This window comes from Physeter macrocephalus, chromosome 10 (assembly GCF_002837175.3).
Source record: "Physeter macrocephalus isolate SW-GA chromosome 10, ASM283717v5, whole genome shotgun sequence".
NCBI classification, from domain to species: Eukaryota; Metazoa; Chordata; class Mammalia; order Artiodactyla; family Physeteridae; genus Physeter; species Physeter macrocephalus.
Window position 1 is genome coordinate 48,940,186 of NC_041223.1, and position 12,565 is coordinate 48,952,750.

At 37.2% G+C, this 12,565-nt stretch overlaps 1 protein-coding gene across 3 annotated transcripts in view; it reads left to right on the forward strand.

Annotated features, from left to right (window-relative positions):
* Window positions 1-12,565, forward strand: part of LAMA4 (laminin subunit alpha 4) — a 151,768-nt gene that overhangs the window by 127,572 nt on the left and 11,631 nt on the right. For all 3 annotated transcript variants that reach the window (XM_024115576.2, XM_024115577.3, XM_024115578.3), the window contains 7 exons: window positions 219-357; window positions 812-949; window positions 2,586-2,719; window positions 3,620-3,784; window positions 5,608-5,761; window positions 10,631-10,818; window positions 12,344-12,533. In XM_024115576.2, coding sequence (XP_023971344.1) covers window positions 219-357; window positions 812-949; window positions 2,586-2,719; window positions 3,620-3,784; window positions 5,608-5,761; window positions 10,631-10,818; window positions 12,344-12,533 — 1,108 coding nt within the window. The remainder of the gene's footprint in view (window positions 1-218; window positions 358-811; window positions 950-2,585; window positions 2,720-3,619; window positions 3,785-5,607; window positions 5,762-10,630; window positions 10,819-12,343; window positions 12,534-12,565) is intronic.

Below are 12,565 nucleotides of genomic sequence, written 5' to 3' on the forward strand. Positions count from 1 at the left end.
TGGCTTCGTGCAGAATAAAGCTGTTCTGTATGCAAAGATTAGACATTACTGTGTGCTTATGAAAGAAGGCATGAGAATATGAATAATTATAAAGCTATTAAAAATAACTACAAATAAAATCAAATTTTTATATCCTACATATGTAGGGTAACATCATCATCACCACCACTACCATCATCATCATGGCTATATCAGTAAAGACTAATTTTCTTTTCCAGGACCCTAAGAGTACACCTTCCCCTGGATATCAATTTCAGAGGATGCATGAAGGGTTTCCAGTTCCAAAAGAAAGATTTCAATTTATTAGAACAGACAGAAACCCTGGGAGTTGGTTATGGATGCCCAGAAGACTCTCTTGTAAGTACACAATCAAAAGGTTTTTAATAAATAGACAAGAAACTTACCGCTCTTAAAAGCTGAAAAAGCTCTTTTCTCTGTGATCCTGTGTACACCTTGGGCTCTTTTCTGCCACCAGTGGAAAGAAGAATCATTAAGCTAAAAAAACTTTTGGGGATCCTCTGTGACTTGTCCAGTTGCTTCACTTTTCAATGGCTGGGGCTACCAAAGCCCAGAGAGGCTGCGTGAGCATCTTCACTGACTCATGGTGGAGGAAGTAGGGAAGCTGAAACCCCATCTTTTAGAGGCATACAGAAGGAAGGCTAGCATGCCTGAATTCCAGTATAAACCAGAAATTAAAACATAACTATTAACGTAGGAACTAGCAGATAAGGCCTTTGGTATGTAAGAAATGGACATTTTAAGCTTTTGATAATTATCCAAACACTGTATTCCTACTTTCTTTGGCACACAGATATCCCGCAGAGCATATTTCAATGGACAGAGTTTCATTGCTTCAATTCAGAAAATATCTTTTTTCGATGGCTTTGAGGGAGGTTTTAATTTCCGAACATTACAGCCAAATGGGTTACTATTCTATTATGCTTCAGGGGTAAGTATTTGTTTTTCCCTGTGGAAGCTTCTTTGTGGTAATTGTTTTGTCTTTTAAAAATACTTTTAAGCACATTAAAAGTGATTTTCAATTCAGATTAATTTTGACTCGTGTACACACACAAATGTCTCATTTCAGACACTTTGTAAAATATTATATATATTGTATATGAGGAGTTTTTAACCTGGGCTTCATAGACCCACCTCTCAGGGGTTCATGGAAAGAATTCAGTGGGTCTGTGCACTAGGTGAGAAAAAATTACAACTTTATTTTCTCTAACTAAAATTTAGCATTTTCTTCAATTGTGAATGTTGGCAACAAACCACAGTAATTTTAGCAGTACCTGTGACTTTGTCATTAATAGAAATCACAGGTATTTTTCATTGCACATTATAATTGTCACAGGTATCTCAAAATATTTTTGCTCATTGCTACTTCTAAATTGCAGTAGTTATTAGATCTGCTAATAGATTTTATTATTTAGTGCCTTAATGTAGAAGTACATATATAACTATATCACATATTTATTGTTTCAATATTTTGAAACTGTATTTCAATGTAATTGGTTTCCTTTGTATTCCTACATATTTTGTTGGGTGATTTTAAAATATTTTATGAAGCGGTCTATATTTATCACCAAACTGCCAAAAGAGTGCATAGCACAAAAAATGTTAAGAACCTCTGTGTATATATACAAACTCATGTGTGATTCAGTTTGTGAAATAGTTCTTGAATTTGGTATAGAACACTGTAGCTCAGCTTATAAAGATACACTGTGTTGAGAATAAAATAAGGTTTGTAAAAGTTTGGTGACCTTAAGATCTAACTGATTTATCTCTGAAAAGGTCATCACCAATATATATACTGATGGACCAGGTCATAATATGATTTATAAAAGCAGCTTTTACTTTTCATTCTTATTACCTTGTATCTGTCACATTTATATCCAATTTAAATCAGTAGCATCCGTGAGGATTTACCCAAAACACTTTGTAGGACCTCTGCTACCAAACCTGCCTCAGATTACCATGGTTAGTTAAATAATACCTTTTGTCCACAAAAAGTAGTTATGTTGAGGGCTAACTGTAGAGGTTGATGCCCACATAGGGAAGAGAAGGAAGGTTATCATTTTGACAATATTTTAAGACAAGCAATAAGCAAATTCAGAAAAAGATGTTAACTTCTGCTATTTTTAAATTTTTCTGCCTCTGTAGATGAAAAGTGAAACATTTTAAAAAGCCACATTAGCAAATTAACCCATGCCTGGTCATCTAGCTACATCCCCAAGGAAATTCAAGTATTGCCTTTTCAAAAGTGAGACTGATGACAGAATAGAAATGCCTGAGTTAAGAAAGTAACTGATGCTGGGATGACAACTACTTAGCATGACAAAATCACCTGAAATTTTCAGTTCAAAATACAGGAAATTCCTGTTTCCATTGAAATGTATCTGATTTTATAGGTAACACCAATACAAGCAATATTTTGTTGTTGTTGTTCATAAAAATTATTTTTCAAGCAAATTTCCCACACGATGGGTGTTCCTTTAAGCAATCCCATTAAGTAAGTGTTGAAAACGTGTCCATCTTTTGGATACCTGGCCTCCCTAGTTAAAAAACCTGTGCTTGCATTTCAGTCAGACGTGTTCTCCATTTCACTGGATAATGGCACTGTGATCATGGATGTAAAGGGAATCAAGGTGCAGTCGGCAGATAAGCAGTATAATGACGGGCTGTCCCACTTCATCATTACCTCTGTCTCGCCCGCAAGGTACAGCTCCTCACTTTATTTTCTTTCCACCATATGGCTTTATCTGTAGGGCATGATTCCGTCCAGTGACCACTGTGAATAATAGGCTATATTATTACTTTTATAGTGTTTAAAAAAATGATAGAAGGAACAACTTACCTTCTTTTTAAAAAATTGATATTAATTTTTAAGACATGCCAAATAAATCACTATAAAATTAACTAACAGGTATGTAAAGTTTTTTTCCCAGTGAAACCATAAGCTTCTCCTTGAGGGAAGTACCTGCACATAGCACTTACTAAATTGAGTGCAGTGTTTTGCACATAGAAGGAACTCAGCAAATAATTGGTTTCATTAGGTTTTAGTTAAACAATTGAGAATGTTGCATTTACGGCCACATTTTTAAAAGTCTAACTTTATCTTTAAAATATGTAATACTGAGTTTCTTTTTCAGAAAAAGAAAGTCTTTCTGGAAAAAGAAAGAAATTTCTGTTGTAGACTGCTGCTATTCTGTGTCCACTTCTATGGAGCCCTCCCATTATAAACAACATTAATAGGTCTTTTCAAGACACCACTTCCAATCACTATCAATGTGCTTTACAGTGGAAATAGTTTCCCACAAATGATCACCATGATTTATGTTCTGATTTTTCCACACCAAAAAAAAAAAAAAAGTTGCCGATGACTAGTCATCTGAACTTGCTTCTATGGGTTTAAATTCTATTCATGGTTTGGAGAGTCTTTTCTGCATATAGACATAGTCAACCATTTTATCCTGAGTCTCACGAAGAGGCTGGCAACTTGTTATCTTGTCATTAACCAAATGTTCCATTTCAATTCCATGAGAAAACCTGCAACCTAGAATGGAACTTGAGGTAAAATGTTAGCTGTGTAGTGCTTAAAGAAGCTTTTTCCTTACAGGTATGAATTGATAGTAGATAAAAGCAGACTTGGGAGTAAGAACCCTACCAAAGGAAAAGTGGAACAGACACAAGCAGGTGAAAAGAAGTTCTACTTCGGTGGCTCACCCATCAGTCCCCAGTATGCTAATTTCACTGGCTGTATAAGTAATGCCTACTTTACCAGGTATAATATTTTTATTATTCATAAATCTGCATGATAGATAAAGATCAAGTCGATAATGAAAATATTTATGGTGTTAAAACTTAGAACTATGAAATATCAGAGGCATTAGAGGGTAGTAATTAAAAGCTTGCATGTGCTTGAGAAACTGACACATTTGGGTTTGTGTGTAGGTGTTTTGCCTTTTAATTTCTGTATGACATTGGCTAAGTAAGCCTTCGTTTCTTCACTTGCAAAATGCAAATAATAACAGGGCCTGCCTGGTAGACTTGTTATGAGGATTAAATGAGATAATGTGCATAAAGCACCTGGCATACAGCAAACTATAAATCTTAAATGCGATTATTTCTGTACTTACTATCAATGGTATAGTACAGAGCAACATACCCAAATCATCCTTAAAGGTCTCAGAAAGTCTTTTTAAATTTAATGCATGGCTTTATTTTTTTCATCATTTTTCTTTTATTGAAATTTAGTTGACATACAGTATTATGTTAATTTCAGGTGTACTACATAGTGATTTGACATTTGCATATGTTATGAAATGCTCACCAAGATAAGTCTGCTAACCATCTGTCCCCATACCATTATTACAGTATTATCGACTGTATCCCTTTTGCTGTTTGTTACACGCCTGGGGCTTATTTACATTGTAAGAGGGGCTTGTACCTCTTAACCCTCTTCACTGGTTTTGCACCCCCACCTCCCCTTTGGCAGCCACCCATTTGCTGTCTGTATCTATGGCTCTGTTTCTGTTTTGTTGTCTGTTTTGTTTTTTAGATTCCACATATAAGTGAAGTCATGTAGTATCTGTCTTTCTCCATCTGACTTATTTCACTTAACATAATACCCTCTAGATCCATCCATGTCACACATGGCAAGATTTCATTTTTTGTGGCTGAATAATATTACATATATATACCGCATCTTTATCCATTCATCTATCAGTAGACAGGTTGCTTCCATATTGTGGCTATTGTAAATAATGCTGCAATGAACATAGGGGTACATATATCTTTTCAAATTAGTGTTTTTGTTTTCTTCTGTAAATACCCAGCAATGGAATTGCTGGATCATATGGCATTTCTATTTTTAATGTTTTGGGGAACCTCCATACTGCTTTCCATAGTGGCTGCACCAATTTATATTGAGGGTTAGCACATCCTCACTAACACTTGTTATATCTTGTCTTTTTTATGACAGGCATTCTGACAGGTGTGAGGTGGTATCTCTTTGTAGTTTTGATTTGCATTTCCCTGATGATTAGTGATGTTGAGCATCTTTTCACATGTCTGTTGGCCATCTGTATGTCTTCTTTGGAGAAATGTCTACTTACGTCCTCTGCCCCCTTTTTTAATCAAGTTGTTTGGTTTTTTTACGTTGAATTGTATGAGTTCTTTGTGTATTTTGTATATTAACACTTTATCAGATATATTGTTTGCAAATATCTTCTCCCATTCTGTAGGCTCCGTTTTTGTTTTGTACTTAAAAAAGACAGTGAGGGCCCCCTGAGTACAAAAACGTGCAAGGAAGGAATTTAATACAGATTAAGTAACACAGATGAGGTCCCCATCACCCAGAGCATGGTGAGGGAAAACATGTTCATCTGTCAGAATGTGCTGGTGCCAGGTACAAAGTTATTGGTTAATTGGTTAAATGATCATTTCAAGGGTTCTCATTAAGGTAGTGGTTGGTGGATAAAGGCCCATCATGTATGTGTACACACACACACATTTTAATTGCTAAAGTTCTTTGACTGCCATAGTTTCATCATGTAATTCTAAACAACATTTTTAAGGTTTTTCTTTCCTCTATTACAAACACAGGTTGGATAGAGATGTGGAGGTCGAAGATTTCCAGCGGTATTCTGAAAAGGTCCATACTTCTCTTTATGAGTGTCCCATTGAGTCTTCACCATTGTTTCTCCTTCACAAAAAAGGAAAAAATTCCTCAAAGCCTGAAACAAGTCAGAATAAAAAGGTAAAAGATAATACCGGGCCAACTTCTTGATTGCCCTTGTATTCCACACACACAATTCGAGACACTGATGCTTTATAGAATTTACTCTTGTTTGCAACTGTGTACATATGAAAGATACGATTCTTGTAGTATCTGATATTGCAGTTTACTAGATTTGTTGTATCATTTCTTGTTCCCAGAAAAACAGTTTGAATAAGCTTTTACTCATACTTCCAACTACTTTTCATTACAGTGGTTACAATTGCTCTGTACTTTATAATATGTATTATTTATTGTGCTAATTCTCTAGTATCATTTGCTTTTGCATAACAATCCCTGGTTTCTGTCACAGTCATGGAAATTATTAGTTTCTAATCTTACCCTGTTTTCCCCTCCTTCCTTGACCTTCATTTTAACCACTCACACAGTTGACCTGTGGCATCAGCTAGGGCAGCTCTTTCATCAAATTCTTGAGTCTTAAATTGCGTTCACTGATGACTAGTCTTTCTCGTTCATTTACTCCTAGCATGTACATTATTTGCCTTCATTACAAGTGAAAGTCTAATTCCTTCTCATTCTTTCAATCTAACCCTCCCTACTCCTTCCTGGTCCAATGTTAACAATGCACTCAAGTACCAGTGCTCCCATCCTGGTCCAAGCCATCATCATCTCCCATATGAATTACTGTAATAGTCTCCCAAGAAGACTCCCTGCTTTTACCTTGTTCCCCAATAGTATATTCTCAGCACAACAACCAGATCCTTTTAAACATGCCCTATCATGTTACTCCTCTGCTCAAAGTAGCCCCCCACTTCACTCAGAATAAATGCTCAAGTTCCTACAATGTCATAAGAGGCCCTATATTTTCCAGGCCTCTTTCCCTCACTCACTCTTCTCTTCCCATTGATCTCCTGGCTGTTTCTAAAACAGGCCATGTACACTCCTGCCTAAGATCCTCACCTGAGCTTTCCTCTTGCCTGGACCACTCTTGCCCCAAATATCTGCATGGACAACTCCTTTGCCTTCTAAGACCGCCCAACTGTCATCTGCTCAGTGAGCCCTACCTTAACCCCTATTTTATTTTATTTGTTTTTTTTTTAATTGAAGTATAGTTGCTGTATAATATTATATGTTACAGGTATAAATATAGTGACTCACAATTTTTAAAGGTTATATTCCATGTATAGTTGCTATAACATATCCGTGTAGCCTATTTTATACCTAATAGTTTGTACCTCTTATTTCCCTACCCCTATGTTGTCCCTCCGCCTTTTCCTCCCCCTACTGGTAACCACTAGTTTGTTCTATATGAGTCTGCTTCTTTTTTTGTTGTATTCACTAGTTTGTTGTATTTTTTAGATTCCACATATAAGTGACATCATACAGTATTTGTCTTTCTCTGACTTATTTCACTTCGCATAATGCCTCCAAGTCCATCCATGTTGCTGCAAATGGCAAAATTTTGTTCTTTTTTATGGCTGATTAGTATTCCATTGTGTATATATATACCACATCTTTTTATCTGTTCATCTGTTGATGGCCATTTAGGTTGCTTCCATATCTTGGCAATTGTAAACAGTGCTGCTATGAACATTGGGGTGCCTGTATCTTGTCAAATCAGAGTTTTTGTTTTTTCAGATATATGTCCGGTAGTAGAATTGCTGGGTCATATGGTAGTTCTATTTTTAGTTTTTTGAGATACCTCCATACTATTTTCCACAGTGGCTGCACCAATTTACATCCCCACCAACAGTGTAAGAGGGTTCCTTTTTCTCCACATCCTCACCAATTTGTGTTCTTTTTGATGATAGCGATTCTGACAGGTGTGAGGTGATATCTCACTGTGGTTTTGATTTGCATTTTCCTGATGATTAGTGATGTTAAGCATCTTTTCATGTGCCTGTTGGCTTTTGGCATTTCTTCTTTGGAAAGGTGTCTATTCAGGTCTTCTTCCTATTTTTTAATTGGGTTGTTTGTTTTTTCAATGTTGCTGTATCTTAGCCCTTATTTTATACCCCAGCCCACCTCCTGCCTTCTACCACTACTACTGATCTTTTACCTTTTCCTAGCTGTTCTTTTTTCCATAGCACCTATCACATTTTAATTTATTATAGACTTTATTTATTATGGTTATTATGAGAGAGGCCTAATAGTTCATAAATGGAAAATCACAAATAATATACTCTTTATAGAAAAAGGCAGAAAGCTGTCCTGCAGAGAAAAGGAGAATGAAAGCAAACACTGAGAAAAACAAGGCTGAGATGCCAGAAACATCCAGAAAAGGAGTGCCTTAATTCTTCCTAGCTTTCCAATTCCTGATTCTTGGCTGTGGTAGGACCCCCACTACACTTTCTTTTCTTGGATTGTGGAAGATACTCCTATATCCTTATAACACATTTCCCTCTTTGTCTTAAGTAGCTCAACCAGTTTGGCTATAATCTGAAACAAAAGAATCTTGCTAAATTGAAATTGGTACCACCAGTTGGATTGCAACTAATAGACCTTCAGAGAAAGAAATTACACTGGTAAAGTCAAGTCTAGTGGGGTTCAGTGGGAATCCCCACACACGTACCCATTTTGGGATAGTAAACTGAGTCTCTGTGTTATATGGTAGCAAAGCAATTGATTAAATTATAACTTTTCTTTTTTTATTGTTATTCAGAGCATATATCCACAGAGGATTTAGGGTATTTGGTTGCCATATATAAATTTTACTAATTTTTGCAGCAGACAAGAGCCAGGTCCTAGTCCATGTATTCCCACAGTGAAGCAGAGAAAGGCAAGGCTGGTCAATTGAGACTCGTGATCCAACAAGGCCTGCTTTGCTGAGCCCCTGTCGTCTAAGTTACTGTCGCTCTCCTCTCACAGCTAAGTGGATACACTGGTGAGGAAAAGTGAGATCCTCTCCACTGGAATGGAGAGAATGAAGAATGGCCAGAGTTGGGGAAAGTCCCCGACCCCCACCAATCTCTCACCCGCACCCTCCATGCCACGTGCACACCATTTCCAGCTTTGTTCCTCAATGAGACAAAGGTGATCAATCTCCCATTATAAGGCTTGTTACTCCACTGGGGTTGGAATACAGTGTGGAGTCAGGGGAAATTTCCCAAGATACATTAGAGGAAACGAGTCTCCCCGAAGCCCCACTCCAGCCCATTCTGCCCACCCGTAGCTTGAAGCTATGGCCGTTATTTATAGGTGAGAGCCTGGGCCAACCAAAAACACATTGTTGACTGGATGTACTTCCTCCATCCAAGAGAGGAGCCTTGCTTCTGTAGCAGTGAATCAGGTTCTGAGTCCTGACAGTTGTGTGAGGAACGGAAGAAGGGATGGTAGAACCAGGTGGGCTTTTCTTTAGGACAGGTGAGTCTCTGAGCACCACTTCACTTTCTCCAATCTAACCACCACTGAGAGAGTTTCCAGTATCAGAAGCCAACTTTAAGAGCCTCTGCCCTGAGAGCAGGGCACTGGCGCAGCTGGTCCGCCCTCTATTTCACTCATCTGCCCTCTGCCCGCCACACCTGCATTGTGAGGGTGATTCTGGGATTTGCCTGGAACACTGGTTTTTTTTGGAGGTCTTATCTTTAGCCCATATGAGATTAAGAATTTTATTGTCAGTCTGTTCCAATCTGTATTATTATCTTCTGGAAATTCCACACTGCTTTGTTTGACTAGTAGAAAGCCTCATAGACTTCCAGGACTATTGTGGATTTATTTTTATGTGTATAGTTCTTCTGACATTTCAGTGGGAATTAGGGAGGAGGAAAACTAAATGTGTGCATTCATTCAACAATCTGAACCAGAAATTGTCTTTTCTCCTCTAATCCTGTGTCTCATCCTGACTCTTACTGTGTTCTCCAATTCTCCCTAGTGCCAAATATGTCCTCTCTCTCCACCCTTGCTTTGTTGCAGGATTTCTTCCCAAGTGGGTCAGATCAGGCCACTCCCTGCTTTTCAAACCTGAGTGGCTCCTCATCACCTAAAACACAAGACCCCATTCTTTACCAAGTCATCTAAGGTCCTTTCTGTCCAGCAACAACCTGTCTTCCAATTTGTTGTTTAAAAGCCTATTCTTCCAAATCAATTTTCAGTCCTTAAAAAACAGGAAGCATGTCTCACTCACCTTTCTGTTCCCCAACACACACTGCCCATGGAAGGCATGCAGAAACGTTGATTTCTTTCCCCTTCACTCCTGCCTATTAGGTACTCAGTAAACATTTGCTTGAATAAATGAGTAGATGAATGCTCAGATTTACTTGCATGTACTTTTGCTTCAGAAATTGACTAAATGACCATTAAATATTAGTCTATAGTTTCACAATTCTAAATTTTAAAATCAGTAGTGCAATTTTAAGAGCACAAGATAGTTTTTAAAAATTGTTTTATATCCTGTCACATAGGTTTGCTACATATCACCAAAAATATTCTTAAATATTTTGAAGATGTTACTAAGTTGTTAACTTTTTATACAGGATGTGTAAATAATAATATATGTATTCAAGTGATATTGTTGCATATGATATGAGGATTTTATTGATTTGTCTCAGGGTTATTTTATTGCCAGCTTTTTCATTTTTCATCCTTGATTAAGATGTGCATTTAATTTAAATCACAGAGCACTTGTCTCTATAGCTTCGCCATCACAGACTAGAATTTTGGATTTGTTAACATACTCTGTTGTTGTTGTTACTGCTGCAGCTACTGCTGGCATTTGCTTATGGTGGTAGAGGAAGGAAGAGAGAGGCCTAATATTTTATGAGTGGAAAATGCACAAATAATATACCCTTTAATTATTTATCATCATTATTAATGATAAGAAAATCAAAAATGAATTTTTGCTACTAGTATGTCAGTTTTGTCCCTTAAATGATTCATTGCTTATTCTTATAGGGAGAGAAAAGTAAAGATGCTCCTTCATGGGATCCTGTTGGCCTGAAATTCCTAGAGAGGAATGTTCCAAGAGACTCTCACTGCCACCTTTCCAACAGCCCTAGAGCAATAGAGCACGCCTATCAGTACGGAGGGACAGCCAACAGCCGCCAAGAGTTTGAACACTTAAAAGGAGACTTTGGTGAAAAGTAAAGTAACATACTATCCTTTCAGAAACTTGATGCGATGGCTGGGCTGCATCCTTATTTACCATATGTCATCCTTTTCCTATAATTTTTCTGTGCCAAATTAATCTTATTCATTTATCATCAAAACAAATACTAAATAGTACATGATTCATACTGTCCAACAAATATTCTCTGTGACTTTCTTCCCAAAAGTAAGGTGCATAAAAAACAGCATTCTCCTAGGAGTTTGCTGTACTTTATCAAAAAGAAAAGACAATCAAAGAAAGGAAGATGGGGTAAATTTTAAATGACTCATCATTTAACCTTGCTATCACTTTCCCTCCCCCATACAAATTGCTTTCAGATTGTAAATGGGAATGCATCTGAACTGCTGGAACGTTAATAAGGAAAGACACTGAAAATACAAATGTGCTTGTATCTCTTTTGGCCCTCAAGCTATCTCTAAAGTTCATCACTCTTCCTGGTATTTCACAAATCTCCAGGTTATTTAGTATTATTGAAGACGTCTTTGTAAACTGTTAGCACCCAAATATTCTTATATAGGTCTTATATAGCTCTTTCAAACATTCATACAAGCAGTGCATTCAATAAGAAACTCCTAATGCCTTCTAATTTTCTGTTTTCCTAATGGGCAGAATCAGTATTTTGTATTCTTCAGGAAAAAGTTAGAGTTAATCAGACTGGAAATTAGCCTCATAAATGTATCTTACCTATGGCCTAGAGCTAAATTTCTAGAAATTTTTATTTAATTTCTACACATTCTGGTAGCTGTTTTTGGCATGTGATATCCATCGATTAATTTTTACAGGGAGAAAATTGAATCTGTATTTTATTTTATTTTATTTATTTTTGTGTGTGTGTGTGGTACGTGAGCCTCTCACTGTTGTGGCCTCTCCCGTTGTGGAGCACAGGCTCCGGACGCGCAGGCCCAGCGGCCATGGCTCACGGGCCTAGCCGCTCCGCGGCACGTGGGATCCTCCCGAACCGGGACACGAACCCGCGTCCCCTGCATCGGCAGGCGGACTCTCAACCCCTGTGCCACCAGGGAAGCCCTGAATCTGTATTTTAGACAGTACACAAATATTGTTTCTATGCAAAATTATATATGCATATTAATTACTACTATTTTGTCCAAATGAAGCTTCTTTAACATAAAGATTTTTACTAAACTAATTGCAACCATATTTTAAAAGGAAGATATGAGATTATCCTTTACTGAAACAACACTTTCTTAAATGTGGGATGTATCCCTGTTGTGTGAGGAAATGGAGAAGGATTTACATTTTTGAACTAGTGGTGCTTACCTGATACTCAATAATAATACTAAGAATGTTAGTATTCTAATTTAATCTTTAATCTAATAGTATTCTATTCTCATCTTCTAATAATACTAATAATTAGAAGAATGTTGCTTGGGATTAGATCAAATGGCTTTATTCTTCCTTACAGTCTGTTGCCTTGGGAAGTTAGAGATCACCCTCAGTCTCCTTTGACAGGTGGTAAGCTTTTTCTTCTCATTTACCAGATCCCAGTTTTCCATTCGTCTGAAAACACGTTCCTCCCATGGGATGATATTCTATGTCTCGGATCAAGAAGAGAATGACTTCATGGCTCTATTCTTAGCCCACGGCCGCTTGGTTTTCATGTTTAATGTTGGCCACAAGAAACTGAAGATTAGAAGCCAAGAGAAATACAATGATGGTTTGTGGCATGACGTAAGTTGAAAGCAGAGAATATTATTATCAGC